The 21,612-nt window shown below is 41.0% G+C and overlaps 12 protein-coding genes and 1 non-coding gene across 13 annotated transcripts; 8 read left to right on the top strand and 5 right to left on the bottom strand.

Moving 5' to 3' along the window:
- Positions 1–452: 452 nt before the first annotated feature.
- Positions 453–5,600, top strand: RRP5 (Rrp5p; the record flags this gene model as incomplete). Its single annotated transcript, XM_003679645.1, has 1 exon — positions 453–5,600. One exon carries the CDS (start codon positions 453–455, stop codon positions 5,598–5,600), a length of 5,148 nt encoding a protein of 1,715 aa, XP_003679693.1.
- A 120-nt stretch (positions 5,601–5,720) lies between these two features.
- On the bottom strand, positions 5,721–6,743 carry MTF1 (RNA polymerase specificity factor; the record flags this gene model as incomplete). Its single annotated transcript, XM_003679646.1, has 1 exon — positions 5,721–6,743. The coding sequence occupies one exon, from the start codon at positions 6,741–6,743 to the stop codon at positions 5,721–5,723; it is 1,023 nt and encodes a 340-aa protein (XP_003679694.1).
- A 175-nt stretch (positions 6,744–6,918) lies between these two features.
- Positions 6,919–8,610, top strand: TAF7 (TATA-binding protein-associated factor TAF7; the record flags this gene model as incomplete). The annotated part of the gene is made up of 1 exon (XM_003679647.1): positions 6,919–8,610. The coding sequence occupies one exon, from the start codon at positions 6,919–6,921 to the stop codon at positions 8,608–8,610; it is 1,692 nt and encodes a 563-aa protein (XP_003679695.1).
- A 381-nt stretch (positions 8,611–8,991) lies between these two features.
- SNF2 (SWI/SNF catalytic subunit SNF2) lies at positions 8,992–13,557 on the top strand (the record flags this gene model as incomplete). Its single annotated transcript, XM_003679648.1, has 1 exon — positions 8,992–13,557. One exon carries the CDS (start codon positions 8,992–8,994, stop codon positions 13,555–13,557), a length of 4,566 nt encoding a protein of 1,521 aa, XP_003679696.1.
- A 1,064-nt stretch (positions 13,558–14,621) lies between these two features.
- Positions 14,622–14,694, top strand: TDEL0Btrna11A. The gene has a single exon. It is a non-coding gene; the product is annotated as a tRNA-Ala (tRNA).
- A 328-nt stretch (positions 14,695–15,022) lies between these two features.
- Positions 15,023–15,832, top strand: ORA1 (oxidoreductase; the record flags this gene model as incomplete). Its single annotated transcript, XM_003679649.1, has 1 exon — positions 15,023–15,832. One exon carries the CDS (start codon positions 15,023–15,025, stop codon positions 15,830–15,832), a length of 810 nt encoding a protein of 269 aa, XP_003679697.1.
- A 29-nt stretch (positions 15,833–15,861) lies between these two features.
- TDEL0B03580 (uncharacterized protein) lies at positions 15,862–16,551 on the bottom strand (the record flags this gene model as incomplete). Its single annotated transcript, XM_003679650.1, has 1 exon — positions 15,862–16,551. The coding sequence occupies one exon, from the start codon at positions 16,549–16,551 to the stop codon at positions 15,862–15,864; it is 690 nt and encodes a 229-aa protein (XP_003679698.1).
- A 196-nt stretch (positions 16,552–16,747) lies between these two features.
- Positions 16,748–17,686, top strand: MPD1 (protein disulfide isomerase MPD1; the record flags this gene model as incomplete). Its single annotated transcript, XM_003679651.1, has 1 exon — positions 16,748–17,686. One exon carries the CDS (start codon positions 16,748–16,750, stop codon positions 17,684–17,686), a length of 939 nt encoding a protein of 312 aa, XP_003679699.1.
- Positions 17,687–17,891: 205 nt separating this feature from the next.
- MRPL44 (mitochondrial 54S ribosomal protein mL53) lies at positions 17,892–18,264 on the top strand (the record flags this gene model as incomplete). Its single annotated transcript, XM_003679652.1, has 2 exons — positions 17,892–17,949; positions 18,026–18,264. The coding sequence occupies 2 exons, from the start codon at positions 17,892–17,894 to the stop codon at positions 18,262–18,264; spliced, it is 297 nt and encodes a 98-aa protein (XP_003679700.1).
- A 251-nt stretch (positions 18,265–18,515) lies between these two features.
- RRP36 (rRNA-processing protein RRP36) lies at positions 18,516–19,433 on the top strand (the record flags this gene model as incomplete). Its single annotated transcript, XM_003679653.1, has 1 exon — positions 18,516–19,433. The coding sequence occupies one exon, from the start codon at positions 18,516–18,518 to the stop codon at positions 19,431–19,433; it is 918 nt and encodes a 305-aa protein (XP_003679701.1).
- Positions 19,434–19,476: 43 nt separating this feature from the next.
- On the bottom strand, positions 19,477–19,914 carry RDL2 (thiosulfate sulfurtransferase RDL2; the record flags this gene model as incomplete). Its single annotated transcript, XM_003679654.1, has 1 exon — positions 19,477–19,914. The coding sequence occupies one exon, from the start codon at positions 19,912–19,914 to the stop codon at positions 19,477–19,479; it is 438 nt and encodes a 145-aa protein (XP_003679702.1).
- Positions 19,915–20,113: 199 nt separating this feature from the next.
- Positions 20,114–20,536, bottom strand: RDL1 (thiosulfate sulfurtransferase RDL1; the record flags this gene model as incomplete). The annotated part of the gene is made up of 1 exon (XM_003679655.1): positions 20,114–20,536. The coding sequence occupies one exon, from the start codon at positions 20,534–20,536 to the stop codon at positions 20,114–20,116; it is 423 nt and encodes a 140-aa protein (XP_003679703.1).
- A 251-nt stretch (positions 20,537–20,787) lies between these two features.
- Positions 20,788–21,480, bottom strand: TDEL0B03640 (phosphoglycerate mutase; the record flags this gene model as incomplete). The annotated part of the gene is made up of 1 exon (XM_003679656.1): positions 20,788–21,480. One exon carries the CDS (start codon positions 21,478–21,480, stop codon positions 20,788–20,790), a length of 693 nt encoding a protein of 230 aa, XP_003679704.1.
- Between the last annotated feature and the right edge of the window lie 132 nt (positions 21,481–21,612).

Below are 21,612 nucleotides of genomic sequence, written 5' to 3' on the forward strand. Positions count from 1 at the left end.
TCCAGTGTTATTAAAAAAATAATTACAAATTTAGCTGGCCTCCGATTAGCTTGAGAAGTAGGAGATCAAGCAGATGTATCGAATCTTGACTGATATTATTTTTCTATAATAGTAATCCATGAAAATTAATCCATGTAGATATTCTTCATCGTGCCATATTTAGATGGACTTCCCACTCATAAGGTAGACAATTTTAAAGAAGTGATGAGTATCTAGCCTCTAGGAATTGAACAGACAATTACGATGTGTTGTAGTTCATAGCCAGTCTTCTAAGCTTGACTTTAAGCGATTTTTCGTTCGACGGTAGTTGAAAAAATTCTAAAAAATTTTCAACCTGCGATGAGATGAGATGAGATGAGCTTGATATAGACAAATCGGTTAAAGTAACACACCAGAGTCGATTCCTGAGCCCATTTGAAGGTAGACTTCTTGGAAAATCGCTATATGGTATAATGTCGACACAGGATAAGAGAAAAAGAGACGAAGAGTCTCCTTTGCTGAGACAAGATGCAACTAAGCAACCTACTACTTCATCACTTGTACGTAGCGGAGAGGAGATGTCTTTCCCAAGAGGTGGTGCATCGGCATTGACTCCATTGGAATTAAAACAGGTTGCCAATGAGGCTGCTAATGATGTTCTATTTGGTGGTAAATCGTCAGAAAACGTGGACGAAAGTCGACCAAAGAAGAGAAAAAAGACTAGCAAGAAGAGTAAGGATGAGCCAAAGACAGAGGTAGATGAAGAAGAAACTGTTGATCTTGTTCAGCATATCAATTTCAAGAATTTGAAGAAGGGATCAGTTCTATTGGGCCAAGTGTCTGCGATTTACAAACACGAGTTATGTGTATCTTTTACCGATAACATTTCTGGGTTCGTAAAGATCACAAATATCTCCGAACAGCTTAATGCAGTGCTAGAAGATTTAGATGAAGATATGGAGGATGAAAAGGTGGCTCAAGTGAAGCAAGATGGTGAGTACGATTCTTCAGATGATGAAGCTACCGAAAAACCTTCTAAGGAATTGCCAGATCTAAAAAATTACTTTCAGCTTGGTCAATGGTTGAGGTGCTCTGTCGTATTGAACTCCACGTTTGATACAGAAAGAAAGAAAAATCAAAAGAAGAGAATTGAGCTTTCGATTGCACCTTCAGATGTAAACCCTTTTACTGAAGAAGATCTAGATAAGCATACCGCTATACAGTGCTCTGTTAAGAGCACTGAAGATCACGGTGCTACTCTGGATATAGGGATCAGCGGTTTTACCGGTTTCATTCCAAAGAAAGCATTGCCAAATTTCGAGCAGTTGGAGCCAGGGTCAGTCTTCCTAGGTAACATCTCTAAAAAATCAGGTAGAGCTGTTACAGTGAACTTGGATTTCAATGCCAAGAACAGTAAAATTACTCAGGTTTCCTCGATTGATGCCGTGGTTCCAGGTCAGGCAATTGACCTACTTTGCGAAGACGTTACAAAGAATGGTATCATTGGTAAGGCTTTTGGTTTAATTTCCGGTTTCTTAGGTACCAGTCAACTGCGAAACTTCAGCCTAGAAGAGCTCAAGCACAAGTTTGCTGTAGGATCCAGCATCAGATGTAGAGTCATCGCTTCGCTTCTCAATAGAGATGCCACTAAGGTACTAATCTTGAGCATCTTACCTCATATCCTTTCCTTGGAGACCAAGCTATTGGAGAAGGAAAGTTTGGAGTCATTCCCAGTAGGTTACAAACTCGACTCTTGTGCAGTTCTTGGACGTGACTCGGAGTTCCTATACGTGGCAGTTGATGAGGAGCGCATTGGTCAAGTTCACTCATCAAAAATTGGTGAGGTAAATCATCAAAGTAGTGTTGCCGCTAGGGTCCTTGGATACAATGAGGTGGATAGACTCTATGAATTATCTACTGACCCAGAAGTGTTGAAGCTTAAATATTTAAGGCCAAAAGACATTCCAGTTGGTACAATAATTCCAAAATGTGAGGTTGTCACAGTTTCGAGTTCTGGCATACAATTAAAACTGTTCAATGATCAGTTTACTGCATTTGTTCCCCCACTGCATATTTCTGACACAAAATTGGTGTATCCGGAGAGAAAGTTCAAGATTGGATCTAAGGTTAAGGGTAAGATCCTCAACGTTGATGGACGTGGTCATATTTTCGTCACTTTAAAAAAGTCTTTGGTTAACCTTGAAGAAGACATTGAGGTAGTTTCATCTTATGCAACTGCCCGTAAAATTCAAGAAATAAACCAGAAAACCGTCGCCACAGTACAAGCTTTCCAAGCTAAAGGTTGTCACCTACTGTTCTTCGGTGGTGTCAGAGGGTTCTTGCCAAACTCTGAAATCTCTGAAGTGTTTGTCAAGAGACCAGAAGACCATTCAAGGTTAGGTCAAACGGTCATGGTCAAAATCCTTGACGTAGATGAAGAAAGAGCCAGAATCATTGCAACATGTAAAGTTTCATCTGACGAGGCAGAAGAACAAAAGGAGGCTATTGATAAAATGGTTCTTGGCCGTACTATGGTTGATGTCACTGTCGCTGAGAAAACAAAGGACTCCTTGGTTGTTGAGATGAACAATGTCGGTTTGCGTGGTGTTATTTACGTTGGTCATCTCTCGGATTCAAGAATTGAGCAAAACCGAGCACAGCTTAAGAAAATCAGAATAGGTTCGGAGCTTAACGCTTTGGTTATCGACAAGGATGTCAGAAATCAAGTATTCAACGCAACTCTAAAAGAATCCCTGATTAAGGACGCTCAGAACAATCAACTTCCAGTGACTTATGAAGACATCAAGGAAAAGAAGCTAACAACTGCAATGCACGGTTACATCAAATCCATCTCTGACAAAGGACTTTTCGTGGCATTCAATGGTAAATTTGTCGGTATGGTATTACCCAGTTACGCAGTTGAAAGCAGGGACGTTGACTTTGCCAAGGCATTTTACATTAATCAGTCTGTCGCCGCTTACCTTTTGAGGACCGATGACGCAAACCAGAGATTCTTGCTGACCTTTAAAGAACCAAAAGATAAATCCAGTGATAAAGCTGCTAGTCTAGCAGCTATAAACCCAGTAGACAAGTCAATCAAGAGGCTCGAAGATTTCAAGCTAGGAAAAGTTATCGACGCAAAGATTAAGGGCGTTAAGAAAAACCAACTGAACGTTATCTTGGCTGACAACCTTTACGGAAGAATCGACATCTCAGAGGTTTTTGACAGCTATGAAGCTATCAGCAATCCAAAAGAACCACTTGGTGGTATGAAGAAGGATGACATTATCAGGGTAAAGGTCATCGGTAACCACGACGTTAGAGGCCATAAGTTCCTACCTATTACTCATACGGTAACCAATTCCACCGTGTTGGAGTTGACCATGAGAAAGTCAATGATAAATGACTCTAACTGCAAGGTTCAGAGCATTGAAGACGTTGCAGTTGGTCAGGAAGTTTTGGGGTTTGTCAATAACTATGCAAGTAACAACTTGTGGTTAACTGTTTCTCCCACCCTAAAGGCTAAAATTTCTGTCTTCGATCTAACCGATGATAGTTCCAAGTATTCTAAGAACTTTGAGGAACAGTTTCCTCTTGGAAGTGCTCTTAAGGTATCAGTCAAGGGCATTGAATCCGAACACGGTTTCATTACTGTGACAGGGAGATCTCATGCTGTTCAAATTGCTACTGATGTTAAGGTCGGTGACAAGCTACCAGCCAAGATCGTAAAGATCAATGAGAAATATATTCTTCTCAACTTGGGTGGCGACGTTGTGGGTATTTCATTCGCACCTGACGCCCTGGATGATTTCTCAGTTCCATTGAACGTTGCCTTTGAAGGTATGGTTAATCAGATAATACCTGCTACTGTAGTGTCTATCGATTCTGAGAATGACAAGATCAAACTCTCTCTGCGGTCCGCTAATCCAAAGACTCGTGAAATAAAGTCTCACAAGGATATTAAACAAGGGGATGTTGTTCAAGCATTGGTGAAGAGAGTCACTGACAAGGGTATTTTCGTTTACCTAAGTACTAACCTTGAGGCATTCGTCCCTGTCAGCAAACTTTCTGATTCTTTCTTGAAGGAATGGAAGAAATTTTACAAACCAATGCAATGTGTTGTAGGTAAAGTGATCAACAGTGAAAATGATTCTCGTATTCTTCTTACTCTAAGAGAGTCCGAAGTGAATGGTAAATTGCACGTTTTGAAAAATTACGATGATATCAAAGTTGGAGACATATTTGAAGGTAACGTGAAAAACGTCACTGATTTCGGTGTATTTGTGAAATTAGATGATACTGTGAATATCACTGGTCTCGCCCACCGTTCTGAAATTGCAGATACGGCGCCTGAGGATCTGTCATCATTGTTTGGTAATGGTGACCGGTTGAAGGCATACGTTATCAAAGTTAATCCAGACAAGAAGCAAATTTCGTTAAGTTTGAAGGCCTCTCATTTCAGTAAGCAGGACAATGGGGAAAAGAAGGCCGAGACTCAGGATGTTGTCGAAGACAATGATGCAGATGAGGCAATGGAGCAGGTCGTGTATAACCATAATGAGTCGGATGCTGAATCTGACGTAGAAATGGATTATCAAGAATCAGCTCCAGCAAAGAAGCCTCAGCAATCTGAGGGCTTGAGTTTGAGTGCCGGTTTTGATTGGACGGCAAGTATTTTGGATCAGGCTCACGAGGATGAAGAGTCTAGTGACGACGAGGATTTCACTGAGACCAACAAGTCGAAGCGTCACAGAAAGAAGAAGCATGTTGTCGAAGACAAGACCATCGATATAAGTACTAGAGCTCCAGAGTCGGTAGTTGATTTCGAGCGTCTGATCATGGGTAACCCAAACTCTTCGGTCATTTGGATGAACTATATGGCCTTCCAGCTTCAACTAAGTGAAGTTGAGAAAGCCCGTGAGATTGCTGAACGTGCTCTGAAGACGATCAGTTTTAGAGAAGAAGGCGAAAAGTTGAACATTTGGATTGCTCTTCTCAACTTGGAAAATACCTTTGGTACTGATGAAACTTTGGAGGAGGTATTCAAGAGAGCTTGCCAATACATGGACTCGTTTACTATTCACAATAAGCTATTAAGCATTTATCAAATGAGTGAAAAGTTTGATCAAGCTGCTGAGTTGTTTAAAGCTACGGCAAAGAAGTTTGGTTCCGAGAAAGTCTCTATATGGTTGGCTTGGGGTGAATTTTTGTTGTCCCAAAACCAAATTCAAGAGGCCCGTTCTTTGTTGTCAAATGCCCTAAAGGCCTTGGCCAAACGATCTCACATCGAAGTTGTCAGGAAATTCGCTCAGTTAGAATTTGCCAAGGGTGATGCTGAAAGAGGTCGTTCATTATTTGAAGGTCTAATGGCAGACGCTCCAAAGAGAATCGATCTATGGAATGTCTACTTGGATCAAGAAATCAAGGCCGGGGAAAAGAAAAAGGTGGAGAACATCTTCGAGCGTGTTATCACCAAAAAGATCACTAGAAAGCAAGCCAAGTTCTTCTTCAACAAGTGGCTACAATTTGAAGAATCTCATGAAGACCTCAAATCTGCTGAATATGTAAAGAGTAAGGCCATCGAGTTTGCGGAGAAGAACTCAAAAGCAGAGGTAAATTGAAATCGTTACACTCACACTACTGTACAAAACACATTTGTAAATTATTATAAGCATAAACTTTTAAATGTTCAAGGTATTTATCAACTATTTTTTTAAAAAATGAAAACTATGTCCAAGACATTAAAAGCTATCATCCTGATAGATATCTACAAAATCCATAAAGATATCAGGTTTGAATGGCCATTTGGCAAATAAATCAGTAAGATAGATAAATTCCTCATTAGTCAGCTTATTTGGTGACTTGTTCAAAAGATCTTGATTGGTAATCTTGTCTTTGAAGTAGTCTTTGGCACCATGTCCAAGAGATTCTAGGGCGTCTATCAGTGGTGTTCCCTTCAAGATTAGTAGATGTTTAGTGACGTATTCCCAGTTATCCAAGTCTATATGGTGCGCAGTAGGGTTAATCTCTAGTAGGGAAATTCCCTTATCACGTATTTGCCAGATGTCTGTGTCAGATATTATTATGGGATTATTAGCCGTAATAACACTGTCATCAAATAATTTGACTTCCTCGGTATCGGACAATGCCACCAAGTTAGTCTCTGTGAATGCCTCTCGGACGACCGAACATTTAGATCTTGAAATCGAGCCAGGTCTCGCCAGTAATTTAACGGCCGACGAAGTTGGCACCCAAAGTAGCATTTTAACACGACCAAATCTTTGAAGCCAATTTCTATTCCCAATGCATGAATACCATTGCATTAAGAGGCCCTCATGGGCTGGATTCGTAAGATTTCCAATTGTGAGAAAACTATCATTGATATGATCTAGCGATTGCTTTTCGACCTGGAGTTTTTTTGATTGATCTATTAAATCAACATACGATGACCAATCGTACGGATCCTTCTCAATAACATCTATTGGAGAGTTACTATATTCCTTCTTTAACTGTGTCAAAAAATCAGCTCTGCTTTCCATCAAAACATACTGTTGTGGTTTAAATCTATTATAAAAAATAGCAGACTGTTGACTGGGTCCAGGATATAAATCAAGGACTTTGAATTTGGTAGTATCTCGATATGTATCTTCAAGCCGTAGTTTGTCGAATATCGCCTGATGTACTTCCGGGTTCAACAGGTACTTGAAACCATACCAATGTTTTATTTTGCTTAGTTCCTTTAAACTTCTCACTGGTAAACTCATCGATAGAAACCAATTGAACTAGGGAGGGCTTGTTGTATTTTTGTTCGATTTCTGTAGCTCATCAATATTTTTCAATATTCGCGAGAATTAGAATTGTAATGAAAGGATGACCATCTAACAATTGAAAGTTGAGGATATTCAACGTGAGAAGCAGCCATAGTCTTCGAATTAGGGAATGCCCGTCATCAAGTTAAAGAAAAGGAGTGAAAGCGTTAAAGATGAACAAAATCCCAGGCCAAAGAGGTTACGGATAACCACCAAGGTGAAAGATGAACCTGAGGGACAACTGAGTACCAATTTGAGTCTTAAGAAGTCAGGAAGTTCAAATCGTTCAAAAAATTCCGATAAAGGAGGTGGTATGAAGTTAAAGCTTAACCTGAAGAAAGGTGGAGAGACAGAGAAGGCACCAAAGACTCCAAGACTACGATTGAAGCCCATCAGAGTTCCTGGTGAAGGTTACGACTCTGAAGCTTCTGATGTTGAAGACGATCCACTGATTGAAGAGGGTATAATCTTACGTGTGCTGCCCGATATTCAGGCGGAATTTGTGAAACATTCAATAGATTCTGGGGACTACTCCGGTATCAGCATTAAATGGAAAGGGCAAAGACATGCAATTGTTAATATCAATGAAATATCATACGGAGCTATTCTGGTGAACCTGCCGACAATCATAGAAGTCAACAAGAGTGTGGATAGGAAGAACCTTTTGAAGACGATTGACGTTTCCCAGATGTTATTGTGTATCCAAATGATTGAGAGCGAAGAAGAAGTCTTTACTTTGAAACCACCGGATACAGAGGACTTGGTGTTAAAGCATTTTGAAGAGTATCAGGACGAAATTAGAGAGATGAAGAAGAAGTTCTTTAAAGGTTACAATGATGGTCCATTGACGGAGCTAGAATCCAAGTATTTGGACCAAATGGCCAACAAACCATACGATTACAAGCACGGATTAACTCCGCCACTTTACAACGTACGAAACAGACGGTTTAGGCGAAAGATGGGACTTGATGAGTTTGACTACGTGGAACAAGCCGTGGAGAGGTTGCTGAGACACGACGATCAAGCGGAAGAAGTTAATTACGAGCTAGTGGACGAAGATGAAGTGTTGAGAAGATCAGCTTCGGCAACGAATCTTGCACATTTCGATCAGTCGAACCGTTCGTTCGCTACAGGAGACTACGTCACTGAGGAGAAAGACGAGGACGACTTGAACTTGGATGAAGCCTTCCAAAGTGATACGGAGGACATAAGAGTACCGACGCAAGAGGGAGAAGCAGATGCAGACGATTTGTTTGAAGAAGCTGGTGATGACGTGGAACAATACAACGGTGAAGAAGAAGAGGAAGAAGAGGAGGAAGAAGAAGAGGAAGAAGAAGAGGAAGGAGAAGCTGATGAAGATGATGAGGGCGAGGAAAACAACGAAGGCGTTGAGAAACAGGCCGTGGATGAGGACAGGCAACATAATGAACTATTGAAAGATGAACTGCGCGAGTTGGAGACTACTTTGAGCCATGCAAGGCAGAAATTGCAAAAAGCTGCCAACCCACTGCTGAAGTCGCGGTTCATTGATAGTATAAAGAAATTAGAGAAAGAAGCCGAATTAAAGCGGAAACAACTCAAGGCAAGCGACGAAACATTACAAAGACCGGGCTCAGGCGATGGCTCGCCCGAGCCATCGCGAGAGCCATCGCAAGAAGCCACACGCAGGGTCGAAGAAGAAGAAGAAGATGACGACGAGGACGAGGAAGAAGAAGATGAGGAGGAAGAAGAGGACGAACCTGCAAACGAACAAGCCTTAGATCAAAACGATCTCGACATGATGATGTTATTCGGCGCAGAAGGAGACGACCCGCAGGAGTAAACACTAAATAGTCTGTACAAACATTCTTGGGCTGCAAAATTTCAGTATCCATTATTCATCATGCGAGTGCTATGAGCTCGTTATGAGCGACTTTTACTCTTGTTAGGCGATTCGGAAAGTTTATGCAAAATGAGAAGAGGTATCACGGGAAATACACCAAACGAACGACAGGCATAAACCAAAACAAAGCTGCAAGAGGTGTTGGATGAAGCACTGGCAGGAAGAAAGGCTGAATAGAGGTTGATTAAAATTGAAAAAGAGTCCTTTTTTTCTTTTTTTCCTTTTAAGCATCTGCTGAGTGTATTGAACAGGTTTATTTGGTGGTTTCGAGGCCATTGGAGTCGATCGTTTGTTTAGAGATTGCATTTGTGTGTGTGGGTCATGAATGTGGATATTCCTCAACGGCAGTTCAGCAAGGAGGAAATCAATCGATGTTATTTGAGATGGCAGCAGTTACGTAACGAACATGGGGAGAACGCTCGTAACGTACCGGAGTTTGTATACTTTACGAAAGTGTTGCACGTAGCGGCTAAACAGCAGCAGGAGTTACAACAGCAGCGACAGCCTGGTGCTGGGTCTGCCTCGCCTCCTGTGCAGGAGGCTCCATTGCCTGCCGAGTCGCCTATATCTCAACAGGGTGCTTCACGTCAGCAACAAGGTTCCCCAGGTGAAGCTCAATCGCCGAATGGGAATTCTAATATGAGCATTTTCACTATGGAGCAATCAGAACTATTGAAGGCTCAGATCACTTCGTTGAAATGTTTGGTTAATAAGCAATCAGTGCCTACGCAGTGTCAGAACGTAATTCAACGATCGATCACGAATCCTCCGGATTTCAAAAGAATGTTGCTTGCATTAAGTGACTTTGTTAAGAGAAGGAAAATGGATCAGAATCAGCAGAAAGAATCTCCTCAAGGGCCAGTAGAAACGGGCGTACCAAATGGTATAACAGCACAGAACGGGGAAACTAGTAACGTAGCTGTTCCTACAGTGGCAGCGAATGTAGAGCAATCTTCAAGCTCGAAGGAGAATAGTCAGCAACCTGCGATCGCGGGTGAAACAGAGCCCCCAAAACCTATGGCTCCTTTGCCATTGCAACAGTATAAAGAATCCCATCCCGAGATTGAGAAAATTATAGATGTTGATAATCCCGACTTGATGGTGGATTCATTCAGTCTTCCCAATATACCAAGCGAAATGATCGATTATAGTGAATTATTTCCAAACGTAGATCGCCCGCGACCCATGATACAACCTGGTATCTTGCCCATAGGAATAGATATTCACACAGCGACAGAGATATATCAGACGTTGATAGCTCTGAACTTGGATACCGCTGTTGATGATTGTTTATCGAGCATACTGGATGACCAGTGCGATAAGAAGGCAAAAGAAGATGCACTTTACGATTACTATGCGTTTCAACTTTTGCCGTTACAAAAAGCTGCTCGTGGCCATCTATTACAGTTCATTTGGTATCAAAATTCGCTACTAACAAATACACATCCAAATTTCCTCTCAAAAATTAGAAATATTAACATTCAGGATACGCTGTTAACTGGTGAATTATACAAGAAACATGAGATGTTGCAATACGAGAAAAAGAGATACGAGAAATCGACGAAGTTAGAGAAGATTTTGAGTTCGTCTGTTCATCGTCACAATAAGAGGCTTGATCACAGAACAAGAAGAGTCAAATTTGGGCATAAATTGATCAATACTCATACCATGCTTGAGAAGGAGGAACAAAGGCGAGCAGAGAGGAAGGCTAAAGAACGTTTGCAAGCTTTGAAGGCAAATGATGAGGAAGCGTACATTAAACTGCTAGATCAAACAAAGGATACAAGAATTACACATCTGCTAAAGCAGACAAACTCCTTCTTGGACTCATTGACAAGAGCCGTGAAGGATCAGCAGGACTATACAAAGGAAATGATCGACTCTCACCTCAAAGAGGATTCTAAGGATCCAGATGAAATAGAAACGAAAGAAGACGAAAGTGAGGAAATCGAAGAGAGGTCAAATGTTGACTACTATAATGTGGCTCATAGAATAAAGGAAGAGATTCGTGAGCAACCATCCATTTTGGTTGGTGGTACATTAAAGGAATATCAAATAAAAGGTTTACAGTGGATGGTGTCTCTCTTTAATAACCATTTAAACGGTATCCTTGCTGATGAAATGGGTCTGGGGAAAACTATTCAAACAATCTCTCTGCTCACTTATCTTTACGAAAAGAAGGATATTCACGGTCCTTTCCTCATTATCGTTCCTCTATCGACCTTAACGAATTGGAGTTCCGAGTTCGCAAAATGGGCACCTACTTTGAGAACCATCTCTTACAAGGGCTCTCCAAATGAAAGAAAATCTAAACAAGCTTACATTAAGTCAGGGGAGTTTGATGTCGTTGTCACCACCTTTGAATACGTTATCAAAGAGAAGGCCGTATTATCCAAGGTTAAATGGGTACACATGATCATCGACGAAGGCCATAGGATGAAGAACGCACAATCTAAACTTTCGTTGACTTTGAACAATTTCTATCACTCAGATTACCGGTTGATTCTAACAGGTACTCCCTTGCAGAACAATCTACCGGAACTATGGGCACTACTAAATTTTGCTCTCCCAAAAATTTTCAATTCTGTTAAATCGTTCGATGAGTGGTTCAACATACCGTTCGCAAGCGCCGGTGGTCAAGATAAGATTGAGTTGAGCGAAGAAGAAATGCTTCTGGTTATCAGGAGACTGCACAAAGTTTTGAGACCGTTCTTGCTACGTCGTTTGAAGAAGGACGTGGAAAAAGAGCTACCAGATAAAGTGGAAAAAGTCATCAAGTGCAAGATGAGCGCACTGCAGCAAGTAATGTATCAACAAATGTTGACACACCGCCGTTTGTTCGTGGGAGATCAAGGAAACAAAAAAATGGTAGGACTCAGGGGGTTCAATAACCAAATCATGCAGTTGAAAAAAATATGCAACCATCCATTTGTCTTTGAAGCTGTTGAGGATCAAATAAACCCAACTCGAGAGACGAATGCTAATATTTGGCGAGTAGCTGGTAAGTTCGAATTATTAGAGAGGGTTCTTCCAAAGTTAAAGGCCACTGGTCATCGATGTTTGATATTCTTCCAGATGACTCAAATTATGGATATCATGGAGGACTTCTTAAGATATATTAACATCAAGTATCTCCGGTTAGATGGTCACACCAAGTCTGATGAACGTAGTCTGCTTTTGAAGCAGTTCAATGATCCAGAGTCTGAATTTTTCTGCTTCATTTTATCCACCAGAGCTGGTGGTCTAGGGCTGAACTTGCAAACAGCAGATACAGTGATCATTTTCGATACTGATTGGAACCCTCATCAGGATTTGCAAGCACAGGATAGAGCCCACAGAATTGGGCAAAAGAATGAGGTTAGAATTCTGAGATTAATTACAGAAAACTCGGTGGAAGAAGTCATTTTGGAGCGGGCTCACAAGAAGCTAGATATCGACGGGAAAGTTATCCAAGCCGGTAAGTTTGATAACAAATCGACTTCTGAAGAACAAGAGGCCCTATTAAGGTCGCTTTTGGATGCTGAGGATGAGCGTAGGCGAAGAAGGGAGCTGGGCATGGATGAAGAAGAAGAAGTTGACGACAATGAAATCAATGATATTCTGGCCAGAGATGAAAGTGAGATTCCGATTTTCGCTGAGGTCGACGCTGAGAGGTCTAGAAAAGCGCTGGAGCTGAACATTACGACGAGGTTGATGGAACAAAACGAGCTACCAGAAATATATAGCCAGGATATTGGTCGAGAACTGGAACTACTACGTGAAGAATCGGAGAACGCAAACGCGCTTGGCGGTCGTGGAGCGAGAGAGCGGAAGAGCACACATTATGGTGATAACCTTTCTGAAGAGCAATGGCTAAAACAGTTCGAGGTAAGCGACAACGAGGGAGACAATGACGAGATGTTGGACGGTAAGAAACGCAGAAACGGCACCACTAGAGGTCCAGTAAAAAAACCAAAGATTGAGGAAAATGGCGACCAAATTTATACTGCGGATCCTTCGCCCCAACCATCGGACGACATATCGAAAGGACATTCAGAGATTGAGATGAATAACGAAGAGAAGAATGCAGAAAATGGGGCCAGCGGGAATGAAGCTGACGACGACGCCGAAGGTCCATCACATCATAAAGCTGGGAAGACTTCAGCGAAATCAGCTAGAACTTCTACCAAAGGTAAAGCACGCGTAAAGGTGAAGGCGAAAGCTCGTACTAATGGTCAAGCGCCGACCAGTGCTGCGCGTTCACGCGCTGTGGGGCGTGTACGTGGGCGACCACCAAAACCTAGGAACGGACTCGATTACGTGCGTGATGTCGCTGCAACCACACAACCATATGAGGTAAGAGAAGTTGTATCAAAAGAAGCCCGTGAGCTTTACAACTACGCTCTCGAATATAGCGATGAGGGTGGCAGAATTCTTTCGGACATCTTCCTAGTGAAGCCGTCCAAGAAGCTCTATCCTGACTATTATCAGCTAATCAAATACCCTGTCGCATTTGAGAACGTTTCCAGTAGCATCGGCTCCAATGCTTATGATTCACTGAAGGAGGTGCTGGAGGATTTCCATCTGATTTTCTCCAACGCTCGTATTTACAATACTGAGGATTCTATTGTCTATGCAGATTCTGTTGAGCTCGAGGAGGCAGTTACGAAAAAGTATAGGGAATTGGCGAAGGACAAAGAGCCTATAGACTTTACTGAGTTTGAAGAGGCATTCGCGACAAAACCTCTCAAGTTAGCAGGTTTTATACCTACGGATGACGCGTCTTCTAATGTTCTCAGTGGTTCACCAGGCGACAGTGAAGCCAACTTACACGAGCCAAGCGTACAAACAACAACACCGGAGTCATTCCCAGGCAAAGGCCCTATATCGCCCAAGGATAACCTGTAAGGGCTAGGCTCAATTTCTTAGACTGATAGAAACTAGCCCAGCACTACGTCTCATGTTATATTATATAGACATGTTTGTAACTATAAATTATCATGTTGTAACCGGTGCAGCCCTTGCCTGATCTAATCACGGCAATGGCAGATATACATTTGTAGGCCCTAACGAACATAAAGTGATAGGACGAAATAAACGGGTTAGCGGCAGTAGACTATTTTTTAACGGCCGTTCTTAGATCTGACACCCAAATAACATAGGTTTTCCTAGACAGTTGATGCCATGAATATTTTTTTATTATTTAATGTCATCGCGCTCCTCTTGACTAACGGTGAGACTGCTAATTACAACCATGACAACGTTGAAGCCCCCCTCAAATAACAGTGATAGAATGAGCCATGACAAGACGAACATGTTTTATGACTGGCGCTGATATCACAGTATGGGACCGAGTATACTCAGGTAAGAAGAAATCGAGGCGATTTTATTGTGGTTACTAGCAGTTATGAGCAGCCTAAGCGCCAATATCGACGTGGCCAACTAAATAGCAGACAAGGCACCTAGTAAACTGTTTTAGATATAAGCTCTTCGCTAGCGTTCCCAAGTGTTACGCTAAAACTAATTCTATATTTGCGAAGACTTTTAACGCCATCAACCCTGGGAGGTGACGTTTAGACCAGAGATTGCTAACCTCGATACCATTTATACACACATATATATAGTTCGATGTCAGTACTACGATTGAGCAAATTGGCTGGGATGACGTCACTGACAGTAGTAGCATGTTGGTTAAGTTTGACGCTGCTACAATTTTGATAAACTGTGAGAAGTACTACTAAGAAATGGCATTGGCACCCCATCGGCCTTTAGATAGGTTGTTTCGTTTATGGGCCGAAGCCAAATGATAGAAGTCGTCTTAGTTATTCATATGTAGTTTCAGTGCCACTTAATGACTCTCTTTGATGACAGATTCCTAAATCCAACAGTTCTACCATAGTTTATGCGTATTATAAATGATAAACTATTTAGTATTTGAGTGTAATTAGAAAACAAAATTATCAAATTAATCTGGGCACATGGCGCAGTTGGTAGCGCGCTTCCCTTGCAAGGAAGAGGTCATCGGTTCGATTCCGGTTGCGTCCAAAATTATTTTTTCCAGTATTAACCAGAATCTCATCTTACCTGACCGATTGGTGGTGTCTGTTCATGCATTAAAGCAGTGGTCTGTGTGGCTGCTCAGTCGTTCATGCAAAGCCGAGAAGCTGGATAGCATCCGCTTCGCTATGCATTTTTGTCCTGACTCTGTCTGATTCCTTGGTGCTCGATACCCGAGAGCGATAAGGGAGTACTCGAGATCGTGAACTCGATCAATAATTATATAAACTCATCAAGATAGTTTGATTCTTGGAATAGGCTCAATTGAGACCATTTGATATCAATTGATAAAGACTAAGGAATTCTGGAATCTAATATGTCACAAGGAAGAAAAGCTGCAGAAAGATTGAGTGGTAAAACCATTCTAATCACCGGTGCATCTGCCGGTATTGGCCAAGCCACTGCGTTAGAATATTTGGAAGCTTCTAATGGTAATGTTAAACTGGTTTTGGCTGCTAGAAGATTGGAGAAGTTAGAAGAAATCAAAGAAAAGATTAATGCTGATTATCCTTCGGCGAAAGTGTACATTGGACGTTTAGATGTGACAAAGTTCGATGAAATTAAACCATTTTTAGATAATTTGCCACAAGAGTTTAAAGATATTGATATCCTGATTAACAATGCTGGTAAAGCTCTAGGAAGTGACAAGGTCGGAAATATCTCAACTGCGGACATTGAGGGAATGATGAACACTAATGTTGTGGGGTTGATCACGATGACCCAGGCCGTCATTCCAATCTTTAAAGCCAAGAATGCTGGTGATATTGTTAATCTAGGATCAGTAGCTGGTCGCGAAGCTTACCCAACTGGATCCATCTATTGTGCCACTAAGCATGCCGTCAGAGCATTCACTCAAAGTTTGAGAAAAGAGTTGATCGACACTAAGATCAGAATTATAGAGGTTGATCCTGGTAACGTAGAGACTGAATTTTCTTTAGTGAGATATAAGGGTGATACTGACAAGGCTAAGAAAGTTTATGAGAATACTGAGCCACTCTATGCTGAGGACGTGGCTGATTTCATAGTGTATGCTACCTCAAGAAAGCAAAATACTGTGGTGGCAGATGCACTACTGTTTGCTACCAACCAGGCCTCCCCGTTCCACATTTACCGTGGTGAACTGTAAACATAAAAGCCCATATATTTTTTATAGAGTTATACTTCATCGAGCTCTCCCATTAGATCTTCAAATTCTGCGTACGAGAGCGAACTCTTATTACCCTCATACCTGATAACTTTGAGAAAGTGATTTTGGTAGTCGTCCAGGACTTCCTTAGCGTATGCGTAAACTCCGGCCTTCTCAATCAAATTCAAAAATGTCTCTTTCTTATCCCAACCTTGTTCAGGAATTACTTCAGGTAAAAAGGTTGCACTACAAGTGGATCCGGTTTGTGGATGTTTGAAGACCAGCTCAATCCCATGTAACCCAACTTCCCAATCATATATATCCCCTTTACCATCGTATATGGTTTTAAAGTTTTGTAAAATATTACAACTGCATTTCAAATGGCTAATTTCACTTGCAGTTATAGGTGGAAACCTTCTATCCTGGAAAGCAGCAATCAATGAGTATTTTTCAATCCCAGTTACCACTGGTAATTTAGCAAATGTTCCAATACAACCCCTCAAGGCATAATTGTCCCCATTTCCACCACGACCTCTAGATTTTTTCTTCCAGGTAATAAACAAAGAAGTACTTGAAGTAGTGTCAACTTCCTCAGATGGATATAACTTGTGGCAAACATCTGTAAATGACACTTCGGGAAGAGACTTATGAAAGCTCTGATACAGCGTGTAGAAAGCGTAGAAAGCGTACGGAGAGCCTGTAGATGACTTATCAGACATTTTTGTTACAACTGCAGTAAATCAACCACCAACGATCTGTTGAAAGGTTAGAAGGGATAGTAAATAGTTGGGAGGATTTCAGATCTCCCTTAGAGCTCATCGATCACATGATTTTCTCTATAATAAGCCCTTCTGGCTACTTAACAGCTAGACTTTATTGATTCATCAAAGTTTAACGGACAGACAGACGCTTAAAATGTGGATTACTGGATGGGCAGTTTGGTTACTGGTTGGGTTGCAAAGCACGGCTTGGTGCCAGAACTTTTACGATTCTGATCCGCATATGATGGAGCTCACACCAAAGAGTTTTGACAAAGTCATTCACGATACAAATTACACAACAATCCTTGAATTTTATGCACCATGGTGTGGTTATTGCCAGCAGTTGAAGGGAATTATGAAGAAAGCAGCAAAGGCGATGAATGGAGTGGTTCAGGTGGCCTCTGTTAACTGCGATCTGGCAAAAAATAAGAAATTGTGTGCAGAGCATAAAGTACAAGGTTTCCCGACAATTATGGTTTTTAGACCTCCTAAAGTGGATAGTAGCAAGACTGGAGCTGTAAGGATTCCGGCAAGAAAACATGCACACGAGGTATACAAAGGTGTAAGGAAACTGAGCCCAATGATTGATTTCGCTCTCTCTAGAATGAAAAACTACGTCAAGAGATTGAATGGGTTGAGTAAATTGAGCTCTATCCTGACAAAATCACCAAAAAGGACATTGATTTTACTATCGAAGAAGGATAAAGTTTCACCAATTTATAAATCAGTGGCCCTCGATTGGCTTGATACTTTTGATTGCTACACGGTTCCAAACTCTAAGCTTCGCGTCCTCGAAGATGGTGATGAGCTTGCCAAGACGCATCCCAGGATCTTTCAGTTTTTGCACGACATTATCCCAGATCAAATAAAGAGCGAAGAAAGTATCTTGATTGCTCTTGACGGTGCGAATGATCAATACAAAGTCATTGATGGTGGGTCTTTTGCGAAGACAGAAATCTCAAGAATACTTAACGAGAACTTCGATATCTTGCCCAGAGAAGGTCCATTAAGTAAAAGAGAAAAGTACTTGCACTTCATAAAAACGGGCAAAAAGGGTGATTCGTGGAAGCCAAAGCTTCACGACGAATTGTAAATAGCAATTGACGAGATAGATTGATCTTGAGCTCTTACATTACAAAGTGTCAGTCCTTATATTTCTGACACTTCCTCAACCGTATAACACGCTCTTAGAATCTTGAATTAACATTCGAAAATTTATTCAATTAACGCTTAACTAGGTTAAAGGCCAGCTTTATGCAGTCGAGGAAAAGCCATTCTGAACCACCAGTACAATTATTATGATCACAAAGTACTTTTCGAAGGTCGTAGTAAAGTTCAATCCATTTGGGAAAGAAGGTATGTTTTCAATCCGATGAAATCAAGCGAAGATATTAGCCCGTTCACGTTACTGACAATCATTGATATAAACCAGCCAAAACCGCCAGACTACTGCTAAGCTCAATTCCACCAGCACAAAGGTTACAAGGTACACAGATTCAGAGCGAGATACTGCATGCTAGTTCTAGCAAAACTCCTATAGTCAAGATAACATACAAGGATAAGAAAGAAATGGAACTAGACCCTTCTACTGTGACATTCCAAGAGTTGGCTAGTTATTTCGATCGTCATTCCAGACAGTTAAAGTTGAAGGAGAGTATTGAAAATAGTTGATTTTGCATATACCAGACATTCAAAACCTTGTAGATAAAGCCAAAATGGTAATTCCATATTCCGAGAGATGTGAGGAAATGACCATCAGTGACAAGTAGCATTCATTGAACTATGTAATTTATTCAGTTTTACCAATTTCAGACTTCGACTTTCGCCTATAAAGACAAAAATTGAAAATTATATGCGATGAGCTTTGAAGCTACAAGAATGAAAATCACGATTGGAGGCAAGCCATAATACGTCAAGCCTTCATGTCCTATTATTTCAAGAACATCAAGCCTGGCCTTGAACCTACTTTGGAAGAGGAGGACGAACTCGAGAACGTACTGAGAAATAGCAGGAACAATCATGAAGATGACGAGTCTAGCGATGATGAATTGAAAACTTTGTCATTTGGCTCACTAAAGAAGGCTAACGCTATGTTATCTGAAGAAGAAGAAGAAGAGGAGGAGGAGGTGATTGCGAAGAAAAGCGTCAAGGAGAGAACTTTCGAGGAAGAATCAGTGGATGATGATGATATAGATAGTAACTCTGAAGATGCTTCTGGCTCAAGCTCAGATTCTGAGGATGGAGGCTTTTTTGAAAATGAGTATAAGGATAGAAAAAGCTCCAAGAAGACGAAGAAGAAGAACAAACATGCTCCAACTGAGAATTCATCAAAGAAACGAGTATCGAAGATAAGAAAAATTCCAGGATTAGAAGTGCCAAAGAGCAGAAATTCTAACCTATATAGAGATATCAGGTTTGATAAATCGACGGGACTACCTACGGACACTACAGAGATAAGACGGCGATATCAATTCTTGGATGAATATCGAGAGAAGGAGATCAAGGAAATGGAGGGTCTGTTGAAGGACCGCAAATTTGTATCAAAAATATCAGATTACGAAAGGGAACAAATGCAGGAACAGTTGAAAAGCATGAAGTCTAGATTACAAACCGTAAAGAATAAAGATTTGGAGCATCAAATCATCAAGAAGTATGAACAGGACATCAACAAGGATAATAAAACCAAGTTCCATTTGAAAGAAACTGAGAAGCGTAAGGTTATTCAAAAATGGAAGTTCGACCATATGAAGGCCAACCAACGTGAAAAGGTTATGGAGAGAAAGAGGAAGAAGAGGTTGGGTAAAGAATTTAAGCAATTTGAGTTCCATAAAAATAAGTGATTGTTGTAAAGCTATTTAATCTAAAGAATCGATTGGTATTGAATCATTTAGGAGTAATATCAGCTCCTCCCTTCTCCAGCCAGTCATTAATAGATCCTGGGTAGATACCAGTATCTTCATATCCGTATGATCTAGCCAACTCTTCAGCTGCCTTAGCTCTAATGCCTTTCAAGCAAAAGAAGACTAGCTCTTGATCATCTTTTGGCTTAGGGAATTGAAATATCTCCTTGAACTCATCCTGTGGAAGACCCAAAGCACCAGGTGCACTTTGTAAAGGAATGTTTATAGAAGTTGGCATCTTGTAGGATTCCAATTCGGCAGGCTCTCTAACATCAATCAAGATCTTGTTGGCATCAGGCTTTTCAACCAACTTCTTTATACCTTCAAAGTCGTATATCTTTGGAGAACCAGATGAGAGGGTTCTTAGGAAAAGGCGAGATGAGCTTGATGGCATGACGTTTCTTGCAGCGATTCTGAGCATCTTAGATGGGATTACTTGTTTTGGTGGTAGCTATTTCAACAAGTGACCTTGCTCTGAGTGTTCTTTCTTCTAAGTGTCAAAGGGTGCGGTTAAACTTGATAAAGATACACCAACAAAAGGACAGACTTCAAAACCAAAGCTCTTTTACAACAGTATACACATTAATCACTACTCAATAGCCATATTATACAATGTCACCTCAAAAGTCGAGTTTATCACCGCCTCGGGAGAGCCATTCGTTCACAGAACCAGGGTACAAAGCAACATTATGGTAACCGTGCTTCTCGGCAATTCCTTCAGCACTAGCAGCTCTTCTACCAGATGCACAGAAAAACACCAATTTCTTATCCTTGCTTGGCTTATGAAATCCAAATGTATTTTCAAACTCCTTGTCATCAAGACCAAACCCTTCAGGATGAGTTCTGAAAGGAGCATTCACAGAACCTGGAATGCTGTAGCTCTCAAACTCCTTAGGCTCACGAACATCTACTAGGACAATTTCAGGATCCCTCTTTTGAACAAGCTCCTTCATCTCTTCAAAATCGTAAACTTTTGAGGGATCTTTCTGTTTAGTGTTCTCGTCACTAGTACCATTCCAAGCATCTACCACAAGCTTCCACATAACTCAATCGGACTTATTCTCTGAAATATGATATCTTTGTTTAATAAGGTTTCACATAGTTTGAACTTTTCCTTATATATATATACTCAAATCACCTGCAAGCAACGTTGAGTTAAAACTGCGAAAGCAATTAATATAAACCTTCATTGATTATGATTGAGATATTGTAAAATAAACTTCATATTCATTACCCATTCTATTCCAGTATGGGGTTTCTCTATATTCATCACTGTATAAAAGCTCTTAATGTCTTAGCGTAAACGCAAATCGCTGACTACAAACTCACCATCGCCCAGATGCTGAGTGTTCCCTACACGCCTGACGATGAACTGTCCGGTGCGTTTAATATAATCTATAATTGTCACTGAAGTATTGAACACGATGAGGTTATGTGCATTATGCTCTTCATAGTGTAACCATCTAAGCAGAGTTCTAATAGCTCCTCCATGGCTCACAATGGCCATATTCTTCACTTGGCCGCTTTCTGCAGCGTTTTCAACAATTGATTTGAGACCTCCAGTGAGTCTTTCCAAGAACTCATCCGCTTTCTCGCCAAAATCTCTGAAAGAGCCCTTACCATGCTTATCAGCGTACGATTCAGCTTCTCTAATATGCATGCCTTCAATGACCCCCATACAACGTTCTCTCAGCTCCTTATAGTACTTGACTGGAGGCTCCTGGTCCATTTGCTCAAGAATGGCCTTGATCGTCTGCATACATCTTTTCAAATCACTGCTTGCTACACTATCAAAGTTAATATGTCTTTCCTTAAGATATTGCCCCAATTTTTCAGCTTGTTCTAGTCCAACATGGTTTAGATCTGTGTCCAGATGTCCTTGCAAGATCTTTTGAACATTGTGTTCTGTCTGACCATGTCTTATCACAAACAATCTTACCACATCTGGATCCTCGTTGTTACTGTAAAATGGGATGTCTCGAGTCATCTTGAAAGACTGCTATTACTCTGATTTCACTTCTTTGAAGGGTATTGTAGTGGTGATAAGATACAATTTTTCACTTTTACTATACGAATTTTCAGCATGATTGCATGTGGGTTAGCTTGTTACAACAAAGAT

The sequence above is a fragment of the Torulaspora delbrueckii genome, chromosome 2 (genome assembly GCF_000243375.1).
Source record: "Torulaspora delbrueckii CBS 1146 chromosome 2, complete genome".
Lineage (NCBI taxonomy): Eukaryota > Fungi > Ascomycota > Saccharomycetes > Saccharomycetales > Saccharomycetaceae > Torulaspora > Torulaspora delbrueckii.